Source organism: Periplaneta americana, chromosome 1, assembly GCF_040183065.1.
Source record: "Periplaneta americana isolate PAMFEO1 chromosome 1, P.americana_PAMFEO1_priV1, whole genome shotgun sequence".
NCBI lineage: Eukaryota > Metazoa > Arthropoda > Insecta > Blattodea > Blattidae > Periplaneta > Periplaneta americana.
The window spans coordinates 50,454,090-50,477,626 of NC_091117.1; the positions used below are offsets into that span (position 1 = coordinate 50,454,090).

At 34.0% G+C, this 23,537-nt stretch overlaps 1 protein-coding gene across 5 annotated transcripts in view; it reads right to left on the reverse strand.

Moving 5' to 3' along the window:
- The window catches only part of nemy (no extended memory), a 560,333-nt gene that overhangs the window by 19,111 nt on the left and 517,685 nt on the right, over positions 1 to 23,537 (reverse strand). For all 5 annotated transcript variants that reach the window (XM_069819565.1, XM_069819574.1, XM_069819557.1 and 2 more), the window contains 2 exons: positions 18,109 to 18,320; positions 2,527 to 2,696 (listed from right to left, as the gene is read on the reverse strand). In XM_069819565.1, coding sequence (XP_069675666.1) covers positions 2,527 to 2,696; positions 18,109 to 18,320 — 382 coding nt within the window. The remainder of the gene's footprint in view (positions 1 to 2,526; positions 2,697 to 18,108; positions 18,321 to 23,537) is intronic.

The window sequence follows — 23,537 nt, forward strand, 5'->3', positions numbered from 1 at the left end:
AGGCATTAGTAGCAGTAAGGATTTCAGTTCTAAATGCTTGCCACCTTTACCATCAAGGAAATAACCCGTAGCACTCATTTCTTTTGAGAGCCTGAATCGAACCCCAGTGCCATAGTGCAACCAGAAACGCTAGATTAATCCATGGCCCCATCGGGAATCGAACCCGCGACCTTTCTGCTTGCAGAATTACGCCTTAGGTTACAGTATATATTGGATGTTCAAAATGTGAAGTTAAACAAAAATATAACAATCTCAAATAAATAAATAAATAAATAGATAGATAGATAGATAGATAGATAGATAGATAGATAGATAGATAGATAGATAGATAGATAGATAGATAGATAGATAGATAGATAGATAGATAGATAGATAGATAGATAAATAACTAAAAAAATTAATAGATAAATAGATAGATAGGTAGGTAGGTAGTTATTTAGGTAGGTAGATAGATAGATAGATAGATAGATAGATAGATAGATAGATAGATAGATAGATAGATAGATAGATAGATAGATAGATAGATAGATAGACAGATAGACAGATAGACATAGATAGATATAGATAGATAGATAGATAGATAGATAGATAGATAGATAGATAGATAGATAGATAGATAGATAGATAGATAGATAGATAGATAGACAGATAGATAGACAGATAGATAGATGGATAATTGGATAAATAGATGAATAGATAGACAGATAGATAGATAGATAGACAGACAGACAGACAGATAGATATAGATAGATAGATAGATAGATGGATAATTGGATAAATAGATGAATAGATAGATAGATAGACAGATAGATAGATAGATAGATAAATAAATGAATAAATAAATAAGTAAGTAAATAAGTAAATAAATGAGTAAATAAATAAATAATAAATAAATAAATAAATAAATAAATAAATAAATAAATAAATAAATAAATAAATAAAAAAATAAGTAAATAAATAACAAAATCTGAGCACTCAGAGTGAAGAGTTGTCAATTTCTGAAACAGGTTATGAGCGGTTATTAGTAAACCGTAATCTCATCTTATTCACCTGACTCCCTTGAAGAAGTCAGATCTGAACTATTTCATATATAATCACACGTTATCCGTCAGTCCCTCTGCGGTAATATATTCTTCGTCGCATGTTTTGCATCTGACAGCTGCTTTTCTACAAATTTCTTTTTTAAACATACTTCTTGTGATGTCAGCTTGATTTTCTGGATCAGAAGCGATTCCAGTGTTGATGTGCTTAACGTAACCCTGAATAAAATTCTATTTGACTATCTCACACTGTTACTATGGGGCACACTCAGTACAGCAAATACAACTTTACATAATGTTTTATACATATTCTACTTGTCGGTCTAATTTAGAGACACTCTGTATAGTTACATGAACAAATTGTGAATGGTCGCAATCTTGAGTAAATGTTTCACATTAACACTATATTTTTGTTTTACTTTTTATGTGAATTATACCTTGCAGTCACAGAATTTGATCTCTTATTGAGGGATCAACAAAGACACAATGAATGCACCCAACTTTCTGCCCAGCAGAAACGCGTCATTTCCCGCCGGTTTTACTTTTTATGTGAATTAGACCTTGCAGTCACAGAATTTGATCTCTTATTGGGGGATCAACAATGATACAATGAATGCACCCAAACTTCTGCCCAGCAGAAACGCGTCATTTCCCGCCGGGCCGGCTTTGGCAGCAGCGGAACACCGCGTAATAAAACATACGTCATTAATATGTTAAAATCTACATATTATCTATAAATAAATCGATTATATTATCTATAAGGAGTGAACCGTAAGTAATTAATGACATTAATTTCAGGGGGTTATTCTTTGAGATATTTCAAACAAAAAAAGCCTAATACAATTTTACTCATTTTTGCTTCCTTTTCGAGGTAAAAACTGTTTCAAGTGAAACATTTCATTACATGTTTTGGGAAAGTCATTGATTTAATTTCCAATATGCTCAGTCAATTTTTGAGAGCAATGTATTATGATAATAAAAGAGTAAAAGAATGTTAGTTTTGTCCTTTAAGTGTGCAGAAATTTGATCCGAACAAATGCACCGTTTTCAAATTATTTTTCAGAACAAAAACTTATATCTGTTAGGGTCAAATTTCCCCTTTTAGAGGACAAAATTAAAATTCTTTCAATAATTAATTATCATAATACAATGCTGTCTTATATTGACTGAGCATATTGGGAATTAAATCAATGGCTTTCCCAAAACACGCTATGAAATGTTTCATATAAAACAATTATTTTCTCGAAAAGGAAGTAAAAACTAGAAAAATTGTATTAAGCGTTTTCGTTTGAAATATCTCAAAGAATAATTCCCTGAAATTAATGACATTACTTACTGCCCAACCTGTATATTATCAGGTACCTTTAAAATTTATGACAATGAATCTTATAAAAATCTACCAAAAACAATGCTAAACTAAAAGGCTTGACTACAAAGCCAAAACTAACAGCACTAAAAGCAAGACGATAGGATTTTAGCTACATACCCGATTTCGAACAATGCTTTCTCTGTAAGTCCTGTAAGACAGGTGGCGACAGCGAGCATGAAGGTGGTTATTCCAAACGTGGCATGAATTGGAACCAATGAAGCACGGAAAGCTGCAGTAGCTCCCTCGCAACACAGCAGGATCAGGAAACTGAAGAAACCTACTACAAACTAAGCAGGAAAGAGAGATGTCAATGCAAGTATAAATTCCAATGAAATCAATTTTGAAGAGTTCATGTAACTAAAAAACATGCTAGTAGTGCATGTTTGGTACCACACTTTCGACAGGGCCATCCATAGAGGAGCAGGGACCAGGCACTAGGGAGGAGGCCCGGCCCAATTTCTAGATTTTTTTAGGGAGAGGGCATAAAACATTCACTAATTTTTTTACATTAAATAGGAATTCTGATAAATCACATATCATTGAAATAATAATTCTATATATTATTTTAATGTACCGAAGTACATATGATATTTCCACGTAGAGCTGAAAACCCGGGTTCAAATCCCGGCGCCGGAGAGAAAGAATTTTTCTACGTTCCATTACTCTTTCATCGTATGATGACGCAGAATATCTGCATGGAAATATCATATGTACTTCCGTACATTAAAATAATATATGTGATATGCGTAAATCACTTCGTGATTTAAGACGGCGCTTATTCCGTCGGATCCCGGCCAACTAGTCACTCATTACGAGTGCACCTCAGCATATGTGTGGACTTCGGTCCTAGGTTCATAGATATCTATGACGTAGTGCAGAGGGCGGCCACTATAGGGAACCCAAGAGTTGGAACTTAAAACCGAGACGATTCTGTCCGACGCCGGGGTGGAATCCGGTGTGGCTAAAGCGTCAGCACGTAGAGCTGAAAACCCGGGTTCAAATCCCGGCGCCGGAGAGAATTTTTCTCCGTTCCATTACTCTTTCATCGAATAATAATTATGTTTGTTTAACAAATTTTGAGAAGTAGGCTAGTATTGAAGTATTGAAGGGTTAATTCCTTCTCTTTAGAGAGAATGTAATAAAATGTCCTTAATAATGTGTTTAAATTACAGAAATTTAACATTCACTGAAATATTGGCGAGGGGGACCCTGACAAATGTTTGTGGGCGGCCCTATTTCCGACGTTCTTATACTGTGCAGCAAACCTAGGACGAAAATGTAGGAGTTACAAATTACAAAAATAATTGTGGAATGTTCATTATTTAACCGATATTGTAATTAAGTCTGCAGAATAGTAGAATCAACGTATCTTATGGGTCCAAGATATTGTTAAGAGTCCTTGTTCAATGATTTATTGGTTCATATCGACGATGTGAAAATAGGTACACATTTTTTTAGAATTCATACTTCCATAGTGACTGTGTTGTTTACAAGTGAAATTTGGTATTACACAGGATATTTGGAATTAATATATCCAACGTTTCAGAACTATTTACGTCAGGATAAAATAGTACCGCAACCGAATAAACTCCCAGAATGATATTACCCGGTAATATAGGGCTATTCATAAGTCCGTGAAACATTTTAAAAACTCATGACTACAAAACTACACAACGAATAACAAATTACTTTACTCCCAAAGTTTTGTTACATACCTCACAGATGCTCAATGTGTTCACCTATGCTAATACGGCAGACATCTATGCGGTAATCCATCTCGCTCCATACACGCTCCAGCATGTCACGGTTGACCAGAGCCACGGCAGCTGTAATGCGATGGCGAAGTTCCTGGAGATCAGCGGTGAGCGGACGCACATAGACAATATCCTTCACAAACCCCCACAAGAAAAATTCACACGGAGTTAAACCCGGTGATCGTGGTGGTCACTTCATTAACTCGTCATCTTCTCCTGTGCGTCTGATTAATCTCTGTGGAAAATTTTGATTAAGATACTCTCGCACGTTGTTGTGATAGTGACAGGGAGATCCAACTTCCTGAGAGATGTAATCATTGCTGTCTTCATTCAGCTGATGAATCAGCCAGTTTTGTAACATGTCCAAGTAAATCAGTCCAGTGACGGTGGGCTCTACAATGAAAAATGGCCCATACACCTTCTCTTTCGAGGTACACAGAAGACATTCACCTTAGGTGAGTCTCGCACATGCTCTGTGACTGCGCGGGAGATTTCAGTTCCACATATGCGCACATTGTGCCGATTTACTTTTCAGGAGAGATGAAAAGTTGCTTTGTCGCTAAAGATGAGCAAGTCAGCGAAACCGTCTACTTCAAGTCTTTGACGAGGTCCTTGCATATTCCAACACACAAAACGATTGCTCACGTTTAGTAAACGTCATTTTGCCATTATTGATAACTACTGCCACCTAGCAGTGGCATGGCAACTAAGAGCGGGCTTTTATTATTAAAAAAAAACTTGAAGAGTTTCTCTATCGGCATGTCAATTACTATGATATGTTGCGTACTTTATTTGTTATTAAACTTTAAAATGTTTCATGAACTTATGAATAACCCCATATATTATTCTAGTGATGGAACCTGAACGTAGTTCGGAAACGTTGGAGTCATTACGTGCTGACAAACTGTTAAATTAAAAACTCATCTTCTAAGTAACAATTCGTTGCCATGTTTTGAGTTAGTAATATCAATGCGCGAGTACTCTTAACATTATCCAAGATCAATGATAGTCGATATTTGACTGAACCACAAGAAATATTTATGTAGATTAAGTCAAGTTTTGAATCAAAAAAATAAAATTCTGAAATTTTAATTTTATTTTTAACATTATCCATTCTAGATAGGTATTAAGCAAGGACATTGAAAGTGTGGTATTAAATGTGCAGTACCCTAAAAAAGAATTCTTAGCTACTTTAAATAAATCAATTATAAGGAACTTAAGTATTATCAATTCAATTCAAATTCAATCTTTCTTTGAATGCGAGATGACAGAAAGTTTCCAAATTTCTATACGCCTTGCTATCGCGACCACTTCACTGACAAGGTCGTTTCGCAGGTTGTCGTTTATGCAAGGCGCTGCACAAGTGTAAATGTACTCCGCCTTGCTCAGGCGGCAATTTCTTCAACTCATCTTTAGTGTCTGTTGCAGTCTCGACAGGCTTAGAGAATTTATCATATTACAAAGCACACATTTAATTATCTGAATCCTGGACTCAAATATTAAATTCATGCTTGGCAGAAAATCCAAAAATGTAATGTATTGATAAACAATGATAATATTATGAAATAATTTGTTCAGCTATTTCGTAGTTTGAACATAACATTTTATGGCCACAAAAGCCTTACTTTCTAACTCTCTACCAATTCCTAAGCTGAAAGACTACACCCGTTCCAGAAATATATAACTCCTTTAACTTAGTGCACATAATTTAAGAAACTCTCGAAGTTTTCATTGGCACGTTATGAACACTCAATGTGAGAACTCCTGTCACACGGCATATATCAAACACGACAAATTCTTGCCACACTTTCTTCAATCTATCTTTGTTTACAGATGCAATCGCAGCAGTGATCCGATATCTTACTTCTTCAAGATCTTTGGGTAGCGGTAGCACATAAATTGCTACCTTCATTTACCCCCAAAGATAAAAGTTAGTGTCAAGTCTGGTGACCAGGGAGGCCGAGAGAGAAATGCCAGATCAGCGGCGGTAGCATGTCTAATCCAACAATGTGACAGATAGTCAATTGTTACTGAATTAGTTTTCCCAAGCTCCGGAACCAAAAAGACTTATGTTATGCAGTTGCCAGGTTCACCAATGTCTCCCATGGGAACAGTAATAATACGTTTTCCGAAACCTAAAACTTGAAACTATGAGAGTTTGACTATCAAATGACGTGTAGGGTGTTAATTCTTTGTACTTAATAATATTCATACGAACGTGTTACAATTATTTTGAAACATGGTGTATATTTACGATTGTACGATGACATTCTTTGTTACAAAAGTTTAGTCTCTTGAAGATAATTATTAAAGTGTAATTTACTCAAGATCTACAATTTCTAGTGAATATTAAATAACATACTAGCAATAATAAATTACACATTTCTGGAACAGATATTCACACCATTATCAACATTCGAAATACAGTTAAGCTTTCTCTCTTAATTGAATCTTCTTTCTGTGACAGCGTGTATGAAAAGAATTTATTTTTATTTAAATTCCACATACATAAAACTCAATGCGTATGAAGTGAGATCCTACTGTATGGTAAAATTTTATGTTTAATTCATGAACTTGGAATTCTGTGAAGGAATGATTTTTTTAAGAGCTGTTATTTATTTACAATTACATCAGAATACGAAGATAATTCTAAATTTTGAATATTTTAATACTACATTTCACACTGTCCCTGTAAAAATGATATTCTATACATTTCCAATCACGATGTTACGGGTTCATTGAGATTTGGAATTTAGGAGTTAGCTGTTTTAAGGAAATTTTCAAACGTATTACGGTTTGGTAATAGGAAATAGTTTCTAACATACATGTACACAGCAACAAACATCCCAGGTGGTTCAACAACATCAATAAAATTTCAGTGTTTTATTGACAACCCGTTAATTGTTCTACTAATTCAAAATTTTGTCTGTACACAGAATATGATTCTTCCTTTCTCTGAAAAAGTCTCTGTCAATAAAAATACTTTATTTACAGTGGGATACTAAAGATATGCTTCCAGGTGGTATTCTATGAGTTATATTATAATTTTCATTACACACACATGATTTACATAATATAAATCTGAGATTATATACTACACACAAATTATTTTAAAATATTTCAGAATACGTGCACTGGTTCAGGGCCATATTTTACATTTATTTTCAATGGATTGGGCCATGCATTAAATGCTGCAAATCTACATACAGTATTAAACACTGAATACGTGGCGCGAAAGTTCTGATGGTCCAAGGTCATCAGCCGACATAATCAGCAGAGGTTAACAATCATCCAACAATTACGTGGGTAACGTATGTTAGCTCACCAATTTCATCACGATGCTGGATGGGGACAGGGCCCATACACTGCCCGAATTTTCATTACAGAATTCCCTTTTCCCATGAGGACACGTTTCCATACAGCTAATCTAAGACATGAGGCCTTAGACCACACGGATACGGTACAGAAAATTATGGAAAGCAATTATTTAAACATGTTTTGTAAAAAGAAAAGCGTAAGCGAATATGGAAATTTGTTTCACAGAGATATGTTTACCTTCCATTTTATCAAGGCGTTTTACTTAACTGTAATTCATTGATTACTACTTGCATGAAAGTGTAGATTGACCAGAGTGCATGAGAAATAAATGTAACAATCGGCCGCCTCAAGGTATGGCTCATGTCGGTCTATGTGTAAATACAGCCCTGAACTAAATATTTGCTAAATTTGTATTTAATTGCAAGATATTTACAATACCAACACATTTGAATAAGATAATATGAACATATGTGCAATTTATTTAATATTTACGCTGCAAGATTGATTGTCATGATAATACTGTATTGTTTCATAAATTGACTAACGAATGTTATAACTACGGCTTGGATAAAGTACTAGGTACTATCCGCGCGCTATGTAAACCTCGCATTTTCTTAGAATTAGATCGGACCACAATTTGTAGAATTTCTTCCATTCTCTAAAGGCACGCTTCCACTTAGAGAAAATGAATCAAATTGAATCGAAAGGAATGTGTCGCGTCGCGTCGAATCGAATCGAACAGAACAGAAATCAGGAGCTGGAATGTTTATTCCACTGCCGAAACAGAATTTCTTGTTTCGGGTATGATTGTAAGTGCTCGTGAAGCCTTCGTGAAAAACAAAAGAACCACATTCATTCTTGGCGGCTTCATTTGTTTACTATTGAAAGTTATTCCTGAAATAGTACGTATACAAAAAAAAAAAACAGAATTTAATATGAACGAAGAAAAATTAATAAATATTGTGCAGAATTGTCCTCTTTTGTATGACTAGATGTGAGCGGCAGCAGACTTTTCGTTTCGATTCGATTCGATTCCGCTAAATGGGAGCGGGCCTTCAGGAGAAATATCCAATGACAACAATAACAATAAACAAATGAGCGAAAAAAAGAAATGAGTGCGAGAAACAAATTTACCGAACGTCACACGTTATTGTGAAAACTCAATTTTACTACAGTCTACTATATACAGTCACGAAGACTGTGACGGTACTATTTTGCATTGCCTGTAATGAGGCGATATTAGCGATTCTAGTGGTGAGCAACTATCTAATGTTTGCATATTTACTAAGTATTGAGCTTCGCGACTGTATACTGTATAGTAGACTGCGATTTTACCATACGCAATACGTCACTACCAAAGAAAATAAAGCATTAACGTATTTTGGACGGGTGGAGTGAAAAAAACTCTCTAAAATATTATTTACGATAAAATACATTACATGAGTTTATTGGAGTTGCGTAACAAACGTTCGTGGCGAACAGAATCTTTCAGAAACCTAATTCCACTTTTCATATACTCCCATGGTTTCCTAGGAACCTAACCCCGGTAAATAACGAGAACATTGTATATTCGATTCTGTTTTGTGACAAACGATAGTTATTATTTGTATTTTTAACTTCAATGTACAAGAAACACAGGAAAATCGCAAAATATTTATATTAAAACCTGCCACCATATTATTACTGTATTATAAATGTCCAATAATTCTGCAATTTATACAAAACTTGGAAGGAAATGAGCAATATCAATTTCGTACAGAATACATGCTTTATTTATAAAATATTTTACTATATTACAAGGCTATGGAAGTCCATTCATTATCAACCAATCACCATAGCAACTAAACTACCAATTATCTTAAACCAAGCGACACCAAAAATGCATTTGTGTTGTGCAATACAGAAGATAAATATGTCAAGTGGCACCAATGACTAAGCACGAGTCTTACTGCCTCTACAGAAGGCCATGATTCAAACAGTTCTCCCAAGGGGAAAGACCCTCTGAGATAAATGTGGCTTACACACACACCAGATGTGTTCTGCAAACTGTGTCAATGTGAAAGAAAACCAAACATCTTTCGCTAAGTCATCAAATGTGAATTATTTATTTGTGTCTCGCATGTTTTATGATTAATTTGAAACGATGATTCCTCATCTATTCGAGATGGTGTTTTCTTAGTAAAAGTTTTCCATTTTGTTATCTCGCCAATTTACACTGTCTTCTCTGGAGACAATAAAAATTCAAATTGTATTGAGACTTTTCCTCAATATGGTAACAGTATACTACAAAACTGGTTTATAATATTATACCACAGTCTACTATATACAGTCACGAAGCTTGAGTTGTGTGGGTGCTAGGAACAATAGACTGTGCCGGTACTATTTCGCATTGTCTGTAATGAGGCGATATTAGCGATCCTAGTGGTTAGCAACTATCTATGGGTGCATATTTACTACATATAGAGCTTCGTGACTGTATATACTAGACTGTGGTTATACTTCACTGCATGGGTCAATGTTTAGGAAACGAGCGAAGCGAGTTTTCTTATTTTGACGAATGCAACAACTTAATAACATGATAATCGTGTTTTATATTACTATTTTTGTACAGCATTATAAAGCAATTAATAAAGAAATAACATATACAATTTGTAATGAAGGGTAGTTTGATATCATGGTCTATGAAAAATGAGTTACTATGACAGCAGTGATGTATAAGCAAAGGATGTATACGCAGTGTGTAACTATACATGGAAATTGCTTTTCTGTAGTTATATACACGAAACCCCTATAAGTGTTGTATACAGAGAAAAAAATAGTCGCCTCTCTAAACAGCTGTTCGTATCGATTGCCGTTTTTATGATGATGTTGCCTTGTAACCGCAGAACAAATCAAAGAGCACAAATAGAATAATATTACTGTAGCTGTACTCTTTGATCAAAATATAGCGCGGTAATCGTTCAGGCCCAGTTACACTATCGATACTTAGCGCGGCACACTATCTGATACAATAAAGAATCTCAGTTATTCTGTTACCTTTCGTAATAAAATAATGACGAAACGATAATGTAGTTCTATAACAGTTGCATTTTTATACACGACGTATATAGTGATTATTAGTCAGGAATTTACACACGACTTATAAACGAGCTATTCACTGTGTAAGGCAGTTAAACGTTTGTGTAAGAGTTTTTATTAATAAGAGCGTAATAATATTAATTTATGGTACAAGTCACAAAGTCATTATAGAAGTATTACGTTTTAGTTGGCAAGGTAATATTTTACGGTACTGTGGCATATTGTGCACGATTTTCACTAATGATAAAAAATAATTTAAATATTCTAATCATGACTGTATATTTAAATTTCAACAAAATACGAATATGTTATCTTTCTCATCGTATTAGACAAAAAGATAAAATTAATTTTGTATTTTAAAAGCTTTTATATTTTCGTAGAAATAAACGTTTTCAGTATTCCTGATAAAAAGTGATTCTATCTTATTCTTAACTATTTGACGATTTTGTTCATACTCCATTTCTACGCATCTGTTTATCCGAAAATGTTGCATACGAAAATAATTTTTAGTAAAAAAAAAGAATGGATATTTATGTAGATGAAAAACACAATAGGGATCCAATTCCAACCGAAGATCTTTTTCAAGCTTCTGAAGTAAACGAATCGAACGTTTTAAGAGGGCTTAGCATATTGTTGCTATGAGATTGTGTACGTTGCTATGTTATCGCGTAAATAAAGTCGTTGATGTTTAGGCCTATAGTGGCCACCAATTTACACAAATTAATGCATAATTTAGTGGATGTGGGACTGCTACCGGGCAATACATCTTCTGTGTAGTGTTGTGACGTTACACAGTGCAAACCAGTGAGTGAACTCGCATTGTTGATAAGCTTTTTGCCTAAAAATATGTCGAAATTATGGGCTGAACGAATGAGAAAGTGGCGTGAAAGAAAGCGTGTAAATTAACCACCGAAAACAGAGCCAAAAACGAAAAAGAGTAGACTGAAACGAGTACGAGAATGCAAGGCAAGAGAAAAGGCGCTTTCTGACCTCGCGTTTGTAGTTCAGTTACAAAGTGTTAACGATTCAGTGAATGTTCCTACACCTTCAACAATCAAAGAGTGCCATGCCTGATTGAACTGATGTCAGTGATCTAGAATTTAACCGTAATTCGAGAATAAACACTTCAAATCCAATTAAAATGCTCACCAAATATTTGAAAAGCAATTTATATAACTTTGGTTTTGTTTGCTATATTTTTCATACTTTATTTTACCTATCATAAACTAACTACTTTATTTTTATAATTCTGAAGAGTATTGAATATAAAAGTGTTAAATTATTAAATCTACTGTAACCAGTCACATAATTCTATTTAAAATAATACTTTCTAAGTCATTCTAAAATACACAGCATTAAGCTAATTCTTTTCACCATCACCAAAAAATTAAACCGCCCGCCCACTTAATAGCTTCATACCTGCTACTTTTCCAAATTATTCTACCACTAAAAGCAATAAGCAATCATTACAATACTATAGCAACCTGCATCCATTACTGCAGTGTCATGTGTCTTGCGTGAAAAGAGTGAAGTATACCATAGGCTACATAAGATCAAAGGGAGTGCAATGTGTTAAAGGTTGATTTCTGTTCATCTGAAAACTTTAAAATAATTTCTTACAGAAATAAAATTAGAATTTTTTTTTAAGTAGAGAGATAAGTCAGTACACTACTTCTCCGTTATATCTCAGAGTCCCGGAAGGGAGATGTTAAGTTGTAACACAAGAGCGCTATAACCATGTCTACATTGTTTTTGATGCAAAGTTCGTCTTTCCCCGCATCGAGAATGGGTACACCGTTCAGGAATCCGTGGTGAAACAAAAATGCCAGAATTTCAAATGTTTAGACCTACATTACAACACTATATGCCACAGCCGAATTCTAACGTTATTAGTAATTAGGCCATGAACCAATGTAATTCATGTGACCGCGTCCAATGACTCGTCCTTCCGTCCCTAAGGACACGGCAGCGTCGAATTTCCGTATAAAATTAGCCATGCCGCGCGGACTCTCTCAGTAACATCTCGGCATCGAGAGCAGCTACAGACCTGTGCCTCCACTCATTTCATTTTAAATCGCGAAGACTACAATATTAAAGTGACAATAGGCACATAGATACATTTTGAGTGAATCACAGTGAAAAGTTTGTTGTGGAGTGGAACTAATTTCGGAATGTGGTTCCATATGAACAGAAAATCCTGTATATTGTATATAGTTCATTAATTACCTCTCCATTTGTAAACCGAACCAAAATAAAGTTCAAAACAACACATTCGTAGTTTTATCCCTGAAACTTGGTGGCGAATCTACAAGGTGGTGTAACCTTGATACAGCGCAGAATTCTTGCAATTAATTATTCTCGCTCCGAACACTTTACGCGAGTGAAATCCAACTATGTTTACGATATTCACCGCTCTACTTCATGATCCGATAAATTAATTTTTTTATCCATTCTAAAAATATCCACTCCAAAGGGACTTTTCTTTTCAACGACAGTTTTAAGAACATAATTCTCTCTATATCCGTAGTACGGGAGGACACTTTTAAACCGATTATTGGAAAAGAGAGTCTACACGTAACTAGTTAGGTTAGTCAACTTTGCGACATGGAAAAATTTAATTGTTATAAGTATAACATTCCCCCATAAGGTTATACATAAATATACTTGGACTTCTCCAGATGGATTGACACACAACCAAATAGATCACATCTTGATAGATAAACGGCAGATAGAGTATAACAGACATTCGAACTTTCAGGGGGACAGACTGTAATTCCGACCATTATTTGGTAATTGAAGAATTAAGAATGCAAATAATTCTTCTGAATAGTGAATAAACTCGATTTAATCATTTTATTATTACACCTGTTGTCTAGGTAATGAAGCTTCTAACCTTCATCCTAGACAAATATTAAATATTTTGTTTAAAAAATATGCTATCGTAATGTTCATTTAGGGTATCGTACAGAGGAGACGCCACAGAAACAAAAAATAATACAAAATGACATCAATCTTATGAACAATTTCAGTTATCTGAAACTGAATCGGCTGTAATATTTTGCATGTCGAAATAATATTACATTTCATGTCCGATTTTTTTTTTGAGTGCACACTGTACAGAATTTATAAATGCAGGTGAGGCTCCTCAGTAAGATAAACGTTGATAACTACAACACTGCTGATAAGAACGGTATTTTCTAACTAACAATAAGAGTATTTAATGATATTTTCAGGTTGTTACGATATTATTGCAACCCTAATTAGGTAATAGCAACCTCCATGTAATAGAAATCGCATCATAATACCATTTCTGTTCATCTGAAAACTTTAAAATAATTTCTTACAGAAATAAAATTAAAAATATTGTATCTCTGAAACTATGCCCAATTAAAAAAAAAGTTATTTATATTTTCTGTTGCAAATAGCCATATCTTTCACCACTTAGCCTGTCACAAAAATCTTTTGAAACACCCTGTATAGAGGAGCTTGTATATTTTTAACTTTCTGAAACAAAACTATGCCAAGAATGTTCGCATTTTAACATATAAATAACTATAGAATTAAGGATGTTAAAGCTTTTTACTTCGTTCATTATAGTTAATACAGAAACTTGTAAGATAGCCCCATTTAATTATGAACTAAGTTTTTATGTAACGAAATCCCTTTCACAAGCACGTGGACTTTGCGCAACACTCAAACTATTACCGCGTTTCTTAAGTGTATACTATAAACGCTTTAAAACAACGAACGGAAGGTGAAATTATATTAGCAACCCAAGTGCAGTTAGCCAAGCTATTGTAGCCTCTTGTGTGGTCTATAATAAAAACAGGTTGCAACTTCTGCATCTGTATAACAATAACAAGGCTTTGGGCTAAACATTAAAAACTCTTTTTTGTTTCACCCTGTCTCCCATTGACTTGGTATCATGTCAAGAAAAACTAACTCATTTGCTCTAGGCCATATACTGCGTATAAAAAACGCCATATGTTAACAGAAGTGTCTTCTCGAGCTGTAATCAACCGTCCTCTTTTCATCCTTTAGATTTAGAACATGCTTAAAAGGTCTTTGACTTCGTATTAAAAGAGAACCGATAGTTATTACGAAAATATTAGGACATGACATTTTACAGTCTTCTACACCGAAACATTCAAATTTAATTACGTGGCTATTACCTCCGTATAATACGAAATAAACCAGACGCTAACTACATTTTAACGGTGAAACTCTAAAGTTTTACCTGAAACAACATACAGGGATTTTCAAAAGTACCGTAAAACTGAATGGGAGCTCAGACACGCTGAACCTTGTATTTAGAAAGGAATATTTTCATTTTCATTAAATTTCAAAATAAAAAAAAAATAGTACGTTATTTCTTTACAAGTATGGTTCCCAATGTAATTTATTGAAATACTCAATAAATGGAAATAATTATCATTACTTCTTCATAAGTAAAAGTTTCATTTTTACAACAAAAGTTATTAATTTTACTGCTAGAGAAACCGATTTTCTTATTAATGTGTAACAATCTATTTATTTATCTTTTGTGCAACGACAGGGTCCTTAACTTGTTAATATTCACTCCCGACTCTACGAGCGTGGCTCATAGATGTCGCTACTTCCGAGAAGTACAGACCACTTAGTTCGTCAGATACTATCCAGAGTGCACCATTGCAGTTGGAGCTACGACGAAAATCTAAATCGGTCTATGGATCGATTTTTTATTTGCGTCATACCTATCGTAGGTAGAATTTCTATTACTACGCGTTAAATACGTAGTTAAATTGAGACTAGTAAAGTAGTCTCAATTTATGGAAGATCCGCAAAAAATCTAATTATAATGAAATTCTCTCTTTTTATGAATATATCTTACTTAAAAAGTGATAGGGAACGTAAAAAGTACGGTGATGTGCTGATATTTAATAGAGAATTTCTTGCAGTTTGACGAGTAAAATACTTTCCTTTGTGGTATAATAATCTTCATTTCTCGCTCTTTAAAATGGTAAAACTATAAAATGTTTTCAGTTTTAATGCAACTGAAGAACAGCTATAATGAGAAGATGTTCTGTTGTTCTCCTAAGCCTACTAAATTAAAAAATACAATACGTATATATCTAAGTCATACCTCTACATTTTTTATATACAATGGTTTTCAAAAAGTATGGAAAATTACTCATAACTTCTTAAATTTTAATTTCACAAAAAAAAGTTTTATACAAGAGATAAACCATGCAATATGATACCAACGTTCGAAAAAAGTTAGTTACTCAGGCATACAGGGTATGACAGTAAACTTTATTTTTTTAAATGGCACCCTATTTTAAGACTTACATAAGCTTATTCCGAATCTCCATTAACTTTTACGTACGAATGCGTAAAAATCTTACCCATTCACCCGTTTCATGTCATTAAATTTGTTTCATTCAAACTTGAGACAAATATATATGTAAAATCGTGTTGAGTAGGCTATAAAACTAATGAAAACTGATAATTGTTGATTGATGTTAGTGACTTGTTTAATTTCATGGTCTACTGTGCATGATTGTAGATAAGAGATGGAAGAGATCAGTCATATAACTGTGAGAAAGACAATGAACTGTTTTCGTGATAGACTGGGACATTGTTTGGCTGTGAATGATTCTAATTTTGAGCATCTGTTGTAAAGTTTGGTTAGTTATAGTGTTTTGTTTAGTTTTATGGCCAACTCAACATGATTTTACATACAGCAGAGCATCGATTATCCGAAACAATTGGGGACGGGGGTGTTCGGATAACTGATTTTTCGGATAACCGATCATTTACGAAAACAAATTGTACCGGTGTCAGAGGAGCAGTATGAAACAAAGAAACACTGATAGGCCTATTAAACACAACACTGTGCATAGAGTACATATTTTGTATCACACGTCTTACAAATAACACAGAAAACTGACTAGCTTAGTTTGACAATTCAAAACGGCCATTAAAGTAGGCCTACAGTTTAGGAAAAGAAGTCAAAACTTTTTTTTTTTTTTTTTTTTTTTTTTTTTTTTTTTTTTTTTTTTTCAGAGCTGAGACTGCAGCTAAATCTCGCAAACAACGCTAGCGAAACTCCTACATGGCGCGCGCGCAAATTCAAATTTGCCGACTGGAACGCTTTCGGTTAACCGATGTTTCAGTTGATCGGTATTCGGATAATCGATGCTCTACTGTATTTATTTGTTTCAAGTTTGAAGTCCACGAAACAAGTTTAATAAACAGTTAAATGACATGAAACGGATGAATGGGCCAAATTTCTAAGTATTCATACGTAACATTTAATGCAAAAAATATGTAAATTTTAATATAGGGTGCTATGTAAAACAATTAATTATTAATGTCACACCCTGTATACCTGAATAACTTTTTTTCGAACAGTAGTATCATATTGTATGGTTTATCTCAAACAGCTTTTGTAGGTCCATAATAGTACATTATGCAACGAGCCTATAATGGTAGTAATTAAGACGCGAGGATGTTTATGAAACTCGCTAGCGCTCGTTTCATAATTTTCATACGAGCGTCTTAATTACCATTATAGGCAAGTTTCATACGACTTTTTATGCTCGACCATATTTCTAACTTGAAATTATTCATAAGTATTCATGTTCTTGTTATGTGAGTGCAATAGCCTACCTCATACATTGTGAGATGTGCGCAGACGCGAAAGTATTGATTCTTTCCGGGAAACGAATGTCGACGACCTTGATATAATCTAGAGAGTAAGGTAGACATTAATCTTGATATAACCTTGAAATTGAATTCGACATTGAAAACCGAGATGACAAATTGAATTTATTTGATTATTTACAATTAACGCTAATTATTATAGTAACAGAACATAACCTTCTGCGACAGTATTGGATTTCCAGCCTCCGTGACGTTTCCCTAGTTGTCTTTCGATTGCATATCCGAGATTAATCGAAAACCTGAACTTTAATGAATAGGTGTACTTTAATGACATGCATTAAAGGACTGCTACCAGGTGTATAATTACTACATTTCGGCATGGTCAAGCATAAAGCTATTTTTTGTACAATTAAAATTGAAGTTATGAGTAATATTCCATATTTTTTGAACACTCTGTATAAATTTTAAGAGTCTGTGTTAAACCCCTATGCCATATACTAAGAAAAATGCCCGATATAGGTCTATTGTACATACCTCTTCATGAAAATATTACCAATTAGGATCGCAGTAAAGAAACCAGCCTTCATTTTAAAAGGATTATACCTCATCGTAAACCTTTTGTTACTATCTTAGTATGTAATCCCTGGTAAGTACCTTCTCGTACAATATCTCGTCATCATTGAATTATTGTTAATAATATAATAGTTATATCAATTATTAATAGTTCTTGATTGTATTGGTGAAACTGGCCCACACCAATATACAACGACAGTTGTGAAGAGAAGCCCTGAAGCCAGTGCATGTATTGGTAACCCATGGCCAAGTACCACCATATGACAGAGACAGGGAAGAAGCAGATTCTGCTCTGGGGATGTCTGTTACCGGTATTTACCACTTTGAATACCTGGAGCGCGAACAGTCCCATCGTGACGAGACCCATCCAACTGTGGAGCGAGTAGAAATTGGGGATGGCTCCACCGGGGTTGAGGTTATGAGAGTCGAGCACTGCGATGAAGCCCACCACGATGCAGGGGATGGCCAGTGCGTGGAATATCGTGTGGAACAGCTTCACGTAGATTCGGCGACAGCAGCGACACACACGATACAACAATATCGCTGAGGAGAAAAAATGAACATCAACTTCATGTTAATAAACTCACATCAACAGAATTAGACCGTGTCTCAAAGGTCAAGTCTATACTACATGATAATGACTAGCAACTAGCTGACTTATAAACTACCGTACGATTAATAACATATATCAAAATATAATTAATTATTTATTCCGTCTTATGGCTTAAGCATTGAATTACATATAAAAGAAAGACATATGAAAGGAAAACATTGAAGTGTTACATCATATTTATTCTTAATACTAACGTTTTTGCCCTTTGTAGGGCATCTTAAGGTACGAGATACAACAAAATATCATCTAAAATCAATTACAAAACTTGCTTTACATTTGGAAATGACATGACTGGAGTAAAATATGACATAGTGACAATATTAATCATCCACAGCAACATTAAAATATCCTGTCAAAATATTAAAAACAAATTTAAAACGATGTGAATTTGCATAGCTATGAAATAAAACTGAATACGTGATGTTGGCATACAAAGTAGATCTCCATACATGGTGTCCTAAATATATTGTGTTGCCAATAACTTGTTGAAAGTAAATAGAAAGCATACAGAACGTGGAAATCAATGTGGTGATCACAACGAAATCAATAAAATACTAGAAATATAAAAGCCTGATATTATTAAATGTGGAGTCATAAAAGCGTATATAACTAATTTCATGGAGCGAGTAAAATTCTTGTTAAATGTTCACTCCATGAAATTAGTTATATACGCTTTTATGATTCCACATTTAATAATATCAGGTTTTTATATTTCTAGTATTTTATTGATTTCGTTGTGATCACCACATTGATTTCCACTTTCTGTATGCTTTCTATTTACTTTCAACAAGTTATTGGCAACACAATATATTTAGGACACCATGTATGGAGATCTACTTTGTATGCCAACATCACGTATTCAGTTTTATTTCATAGCTATGCAAATTCACATCGTTTTAAATTTGTTTTTAATATTTTGACAGGATATTTCAATGTTGCTGTGGATGATTAATATTGTCACTATGTCATATTTTACTCCAAGTAATGTCATTTCCAAATGTAAAGCAAGTTTTGTAATTGATTTTAGATGATATTTTGTTGTATCTCGTACCTTAAGATGCCCTACAAAGGGCAAAAACGTTAGTATTAAACTAAATATGATGTAACACTTCAATGTTTTCCTTTCATATGTATTATTTTTTTAGGTAGTGATATCAATTCTATACTTTTTTATTTTAAGCTCTCTTTTATTTCTTTTTTATTTATTGAAACTTGTTGATGGATCAAATACTGAAAATAAGTTACTCATCATTTTCAATTTATAATTTTTATACTAATTGTATGTAATTCAATGCTTAAGCCATAAGAAGGAATAAATAATTAATTATATTTTGATATATGTTATTAACACGAGGCTTAGCGGACTATTTTCCAACATGAATTGTAAATTACAGTACGATTATTTAGTCCTGACAGTCGCCGACAATGTGCGCCTGGGTCAGGCGAGTCCATTAGGTTATGCCAAGGGATGTTCAGGTTAGTCAGTCGCTTGCATTCAGAGCGATCGGATGTCACGCGTGCGGTAGAACGTTGTGTTTTCTGTACAGTTAAGCTGTACTGCATTTCTTTACTGACGGCTCGCTCCTATCTCTATTCCGGAGCTCTCCCCACTACTCCTATTACTTCCCCTCTTTCGCGTCGCCAAACTGTCAGGACTAAATAATCGGTCTCTACATGTATGCCGGAATCATAGCCTCCATCATAGACTATTTTTCTGAAAACTATGACATTACGGTATAATACAATTAAGAAGACAGTGCTCTCATACTGCTTCATTAAGAGTATCAGCTGTTACTTTTTAGAAATGTTAATTCTGTACTATAAACAGTTTCTTAGTGAACAAATTCTTGATTCTCAGGTTTACGAACTGAATGGAAGTTTCCTCAGATCCTAGAAAAGAAGAGCAGAAAGTTGTAGACACGTAAAAAAATGTTCAAGAGATATCTATGAAAATTACGTTTTGCTATCAACAATCGAAGTATGTCGAAAAGATAAGGGCCTGAAATATTACAAGATTTAAAAAATGAACGCAGGTACTAACAATGTCAATGTTCAAAGTTAACATATTCTTCTACATACTGGCATTTTATTTCCAAACCACCTGCAGATTTCATAACCCCAATTGCTAATGAGGTATCCATGTTTGTTTAGTATACAAGTCAACAATCAAGCAAGCATTTTCGTTTATTAACTACTACGGACTTGATTGCTATGCATTATGTAGTTTTGGATTGTAATTTCTGACGTCATATCCGGCTATTTAGTTAACAATCTAGTTCACTTCAATTGTAAATGTAGTTTGAGACACGGCCTTACAAGAAAATATTGACTCTAATATTACATCTTGTGATTTACGTCCTATGCAATTAATTTTAAAGATTCTATTAAGGCTGGTTCACAATAAACCGGGAACGGAAACAACGAGAACGGAAATATTGTTAAAATAAATGTACCGGTATTTAAATGTAAGCATTCAAAATCAACTATTGTGAATGCTCACATTTAAATACATTTATTTTAACATTATTTCCGTTCTCGTTCTCGTTTCCGTTCCCGGTTTGTCAACCAGCCTTTACAGGTACAGAGTCATCCGTATACGATGACATGGGACTTAGAGAATGTTACCTCAGTGTGCTTATCGTACGCGCCGAAGTTGAAGAGCGTTTGTCGGGCGTTACATGCATGCAGTTCACCTCAGTCTGTTGTGAGAAACTCAAGGGATTACTCATTCGTGCGTAGTGTGATGTAAGCTGTTGTGTTTTTTTTAATTGTTTGAGAACAATAAAGGGATTATTAATTCGTGCATAACGTAGTGCAAGCTATTAGAGAATTTTCGCACCCCGCTATACGACTAACGCTATGTTGACGTCAGTAGTGACGTATGTTCACGTTCCTACAACTTCGGAAAGAACTGTAAGGGATCGGTAAACACTGCTTTAATGTGAGGCCCTATTATACGGTATTTTCCGCTTCGTTAAACATTTATCATGTCGTAGCTCTTACAATAGTCAATCAATCGCGCTGTAATTTTTTTAATTAATAGCTCAGTTCGAAATGAAAATCTTTTTTGAAAAGTGAGGAAAAAGTAATAACATCGATGTGGCCTGTTCAGAATAGACATTTACATCTTGAAAAGTAGGTAAGTGGCAAACTTTTTTATTTTTCACTTTAGATAGGAGGTCAAAGAGAGAAATATTGAGATAGAATGGAAATTACTTTAAAAGTGGTCGCTACTCAAAATTGTTTCCTGTTTCCAGAGTTGCGGCGAGTTGAACAAAGAAGCGTTTTCGCTTGGTGGAGTATTTTATTGTATTAGAGTATGCCTACTTTATTTTTTGTAATCTTTATATACTTTCTTCTAATCGGTAATAGTCAATTAAATCCCACTCGAGTTTTGGATTTTCTCTAGATAAATCAAAACCTCTAGTGGCATTACTGTTGATAAAAAGTTACCCAATTGTATATTGTGAATTTTCAGTATCAATCAATACCCATTAGCACAATGACTTCGTTACCACTGTAATGTGAAGTTTAGATTTTCAATTAAGCTCGACATTTTAGCTTTTAGATCATTTATGAAATACGTAATCAGGAAATGAGTTATTGCTAGAAACACTGCTAACCACGGATTAGCGAAATGCGGTTTCTCAGCTAATAAAAGCAAAAGTTTTAATATGTTTCAAGCCTTTCCAATTCAAAGTATCGTAAGTTTAATTTCGTGAAATTTTCTGTATACTCTAAAATTTTGACTTTAAAATGAATTTATTCGAAATTAGTGTTTTTCAAGACAAATTTTTATTTTCTTCACGAAATTTTTATTTAAAGTTACCAAAATGTAGGGGAGATTCGGCTAATTCCGCAATATTAAGAAGTTAATCTATCATATTTTTATCAAAATGTTTATTGAAAAATATTATCAAGGTATGTAGACATGGACGAAACCTTTCATTACCAAATGAGATAAAGAGACCTATTAAAATGCAAATATATTTAGTTGTACATACATTGCAGTTGAAAAAGAACAACTCTGGTAATTCCGCAATAGGACTTGGTTAATTCCGCAGTTGTAAATAATGATTAAATACACTATGAAAGTAACATAAAAGGAACAATTTATATGTAACAATGCTCACTTTCTTCACAGTTGTGTAGCAAAACACGAAAAACAACCAACTTTCGATGTTTCACTGTATTGCCGACAGACGTATCGACCAATAGCCTTGATTTTTTTCTATAGCACTGCAGAGGACATGCCTCCTGTTGACAGCCTCTCAAAACTTACGTTCACGCTATTGCAAAGCCGCAGTAAAGTCATATATGCACTACTGCGGAATTATCCGTACTGCGAAATTAGCCGAGTTTCCCCTATATTATTGGAAGTCACATGAATATGTGCGTGAATTAATACAATAAGCTCTGGCGAAGCTAAGTTTCCGCACCACTGTATTGTTGGCAGGCATGGCAATGATTTGGAGTTAGCTGGGTTTACGATTTTGTTTCAATTGGGTAGAGAAATTTCTTTTGAAACTGTAAGTGATTAAAATGTAATCTGTTTGGCATTGATATTATTTTATGTACAAAATTTTGAATACAATATTCACTCTATTCAATACAGAATTTTGAATTTAATATTCGAACAGCATTTCGAGTGAATTTATTTTTAAATGTAAAGCAGAAATAGCCTGAATTATATATTTTTAAATGTAGACCATAAATAGCCTGAATATTTCTGATGCCTATTAATTTATATTATTCACACAAAGTATACGAGACTGTTACACTAATTTCTATATACAACAGGTTAAGACCGATAAAAAATTGTAAGTACTGCTAAAATACAGAACAATCCTTGAGATTCCCTTGGTAATACAGACCTGTAGTCTTTGTAGGAATATTCAGTAATGTACTTTACATGTCGAAAGTGAAGTAGTTAATTTTTAAATGCGAAAAAAAAAATAAGTTTTCATTTGGGCGAAATAATACCGGAATTAAACAAATTCTTACACCAAAATTTAAAATTTTATTCGCCGTAAAACTGGATCCATAGTTACTGCACGGAATCATTATTCAAATACGATATTTACTGAAAAATCCAATTAAATGACATCACTAAAGAGAGATGTACCGTACAACATAAACGTTCCAGG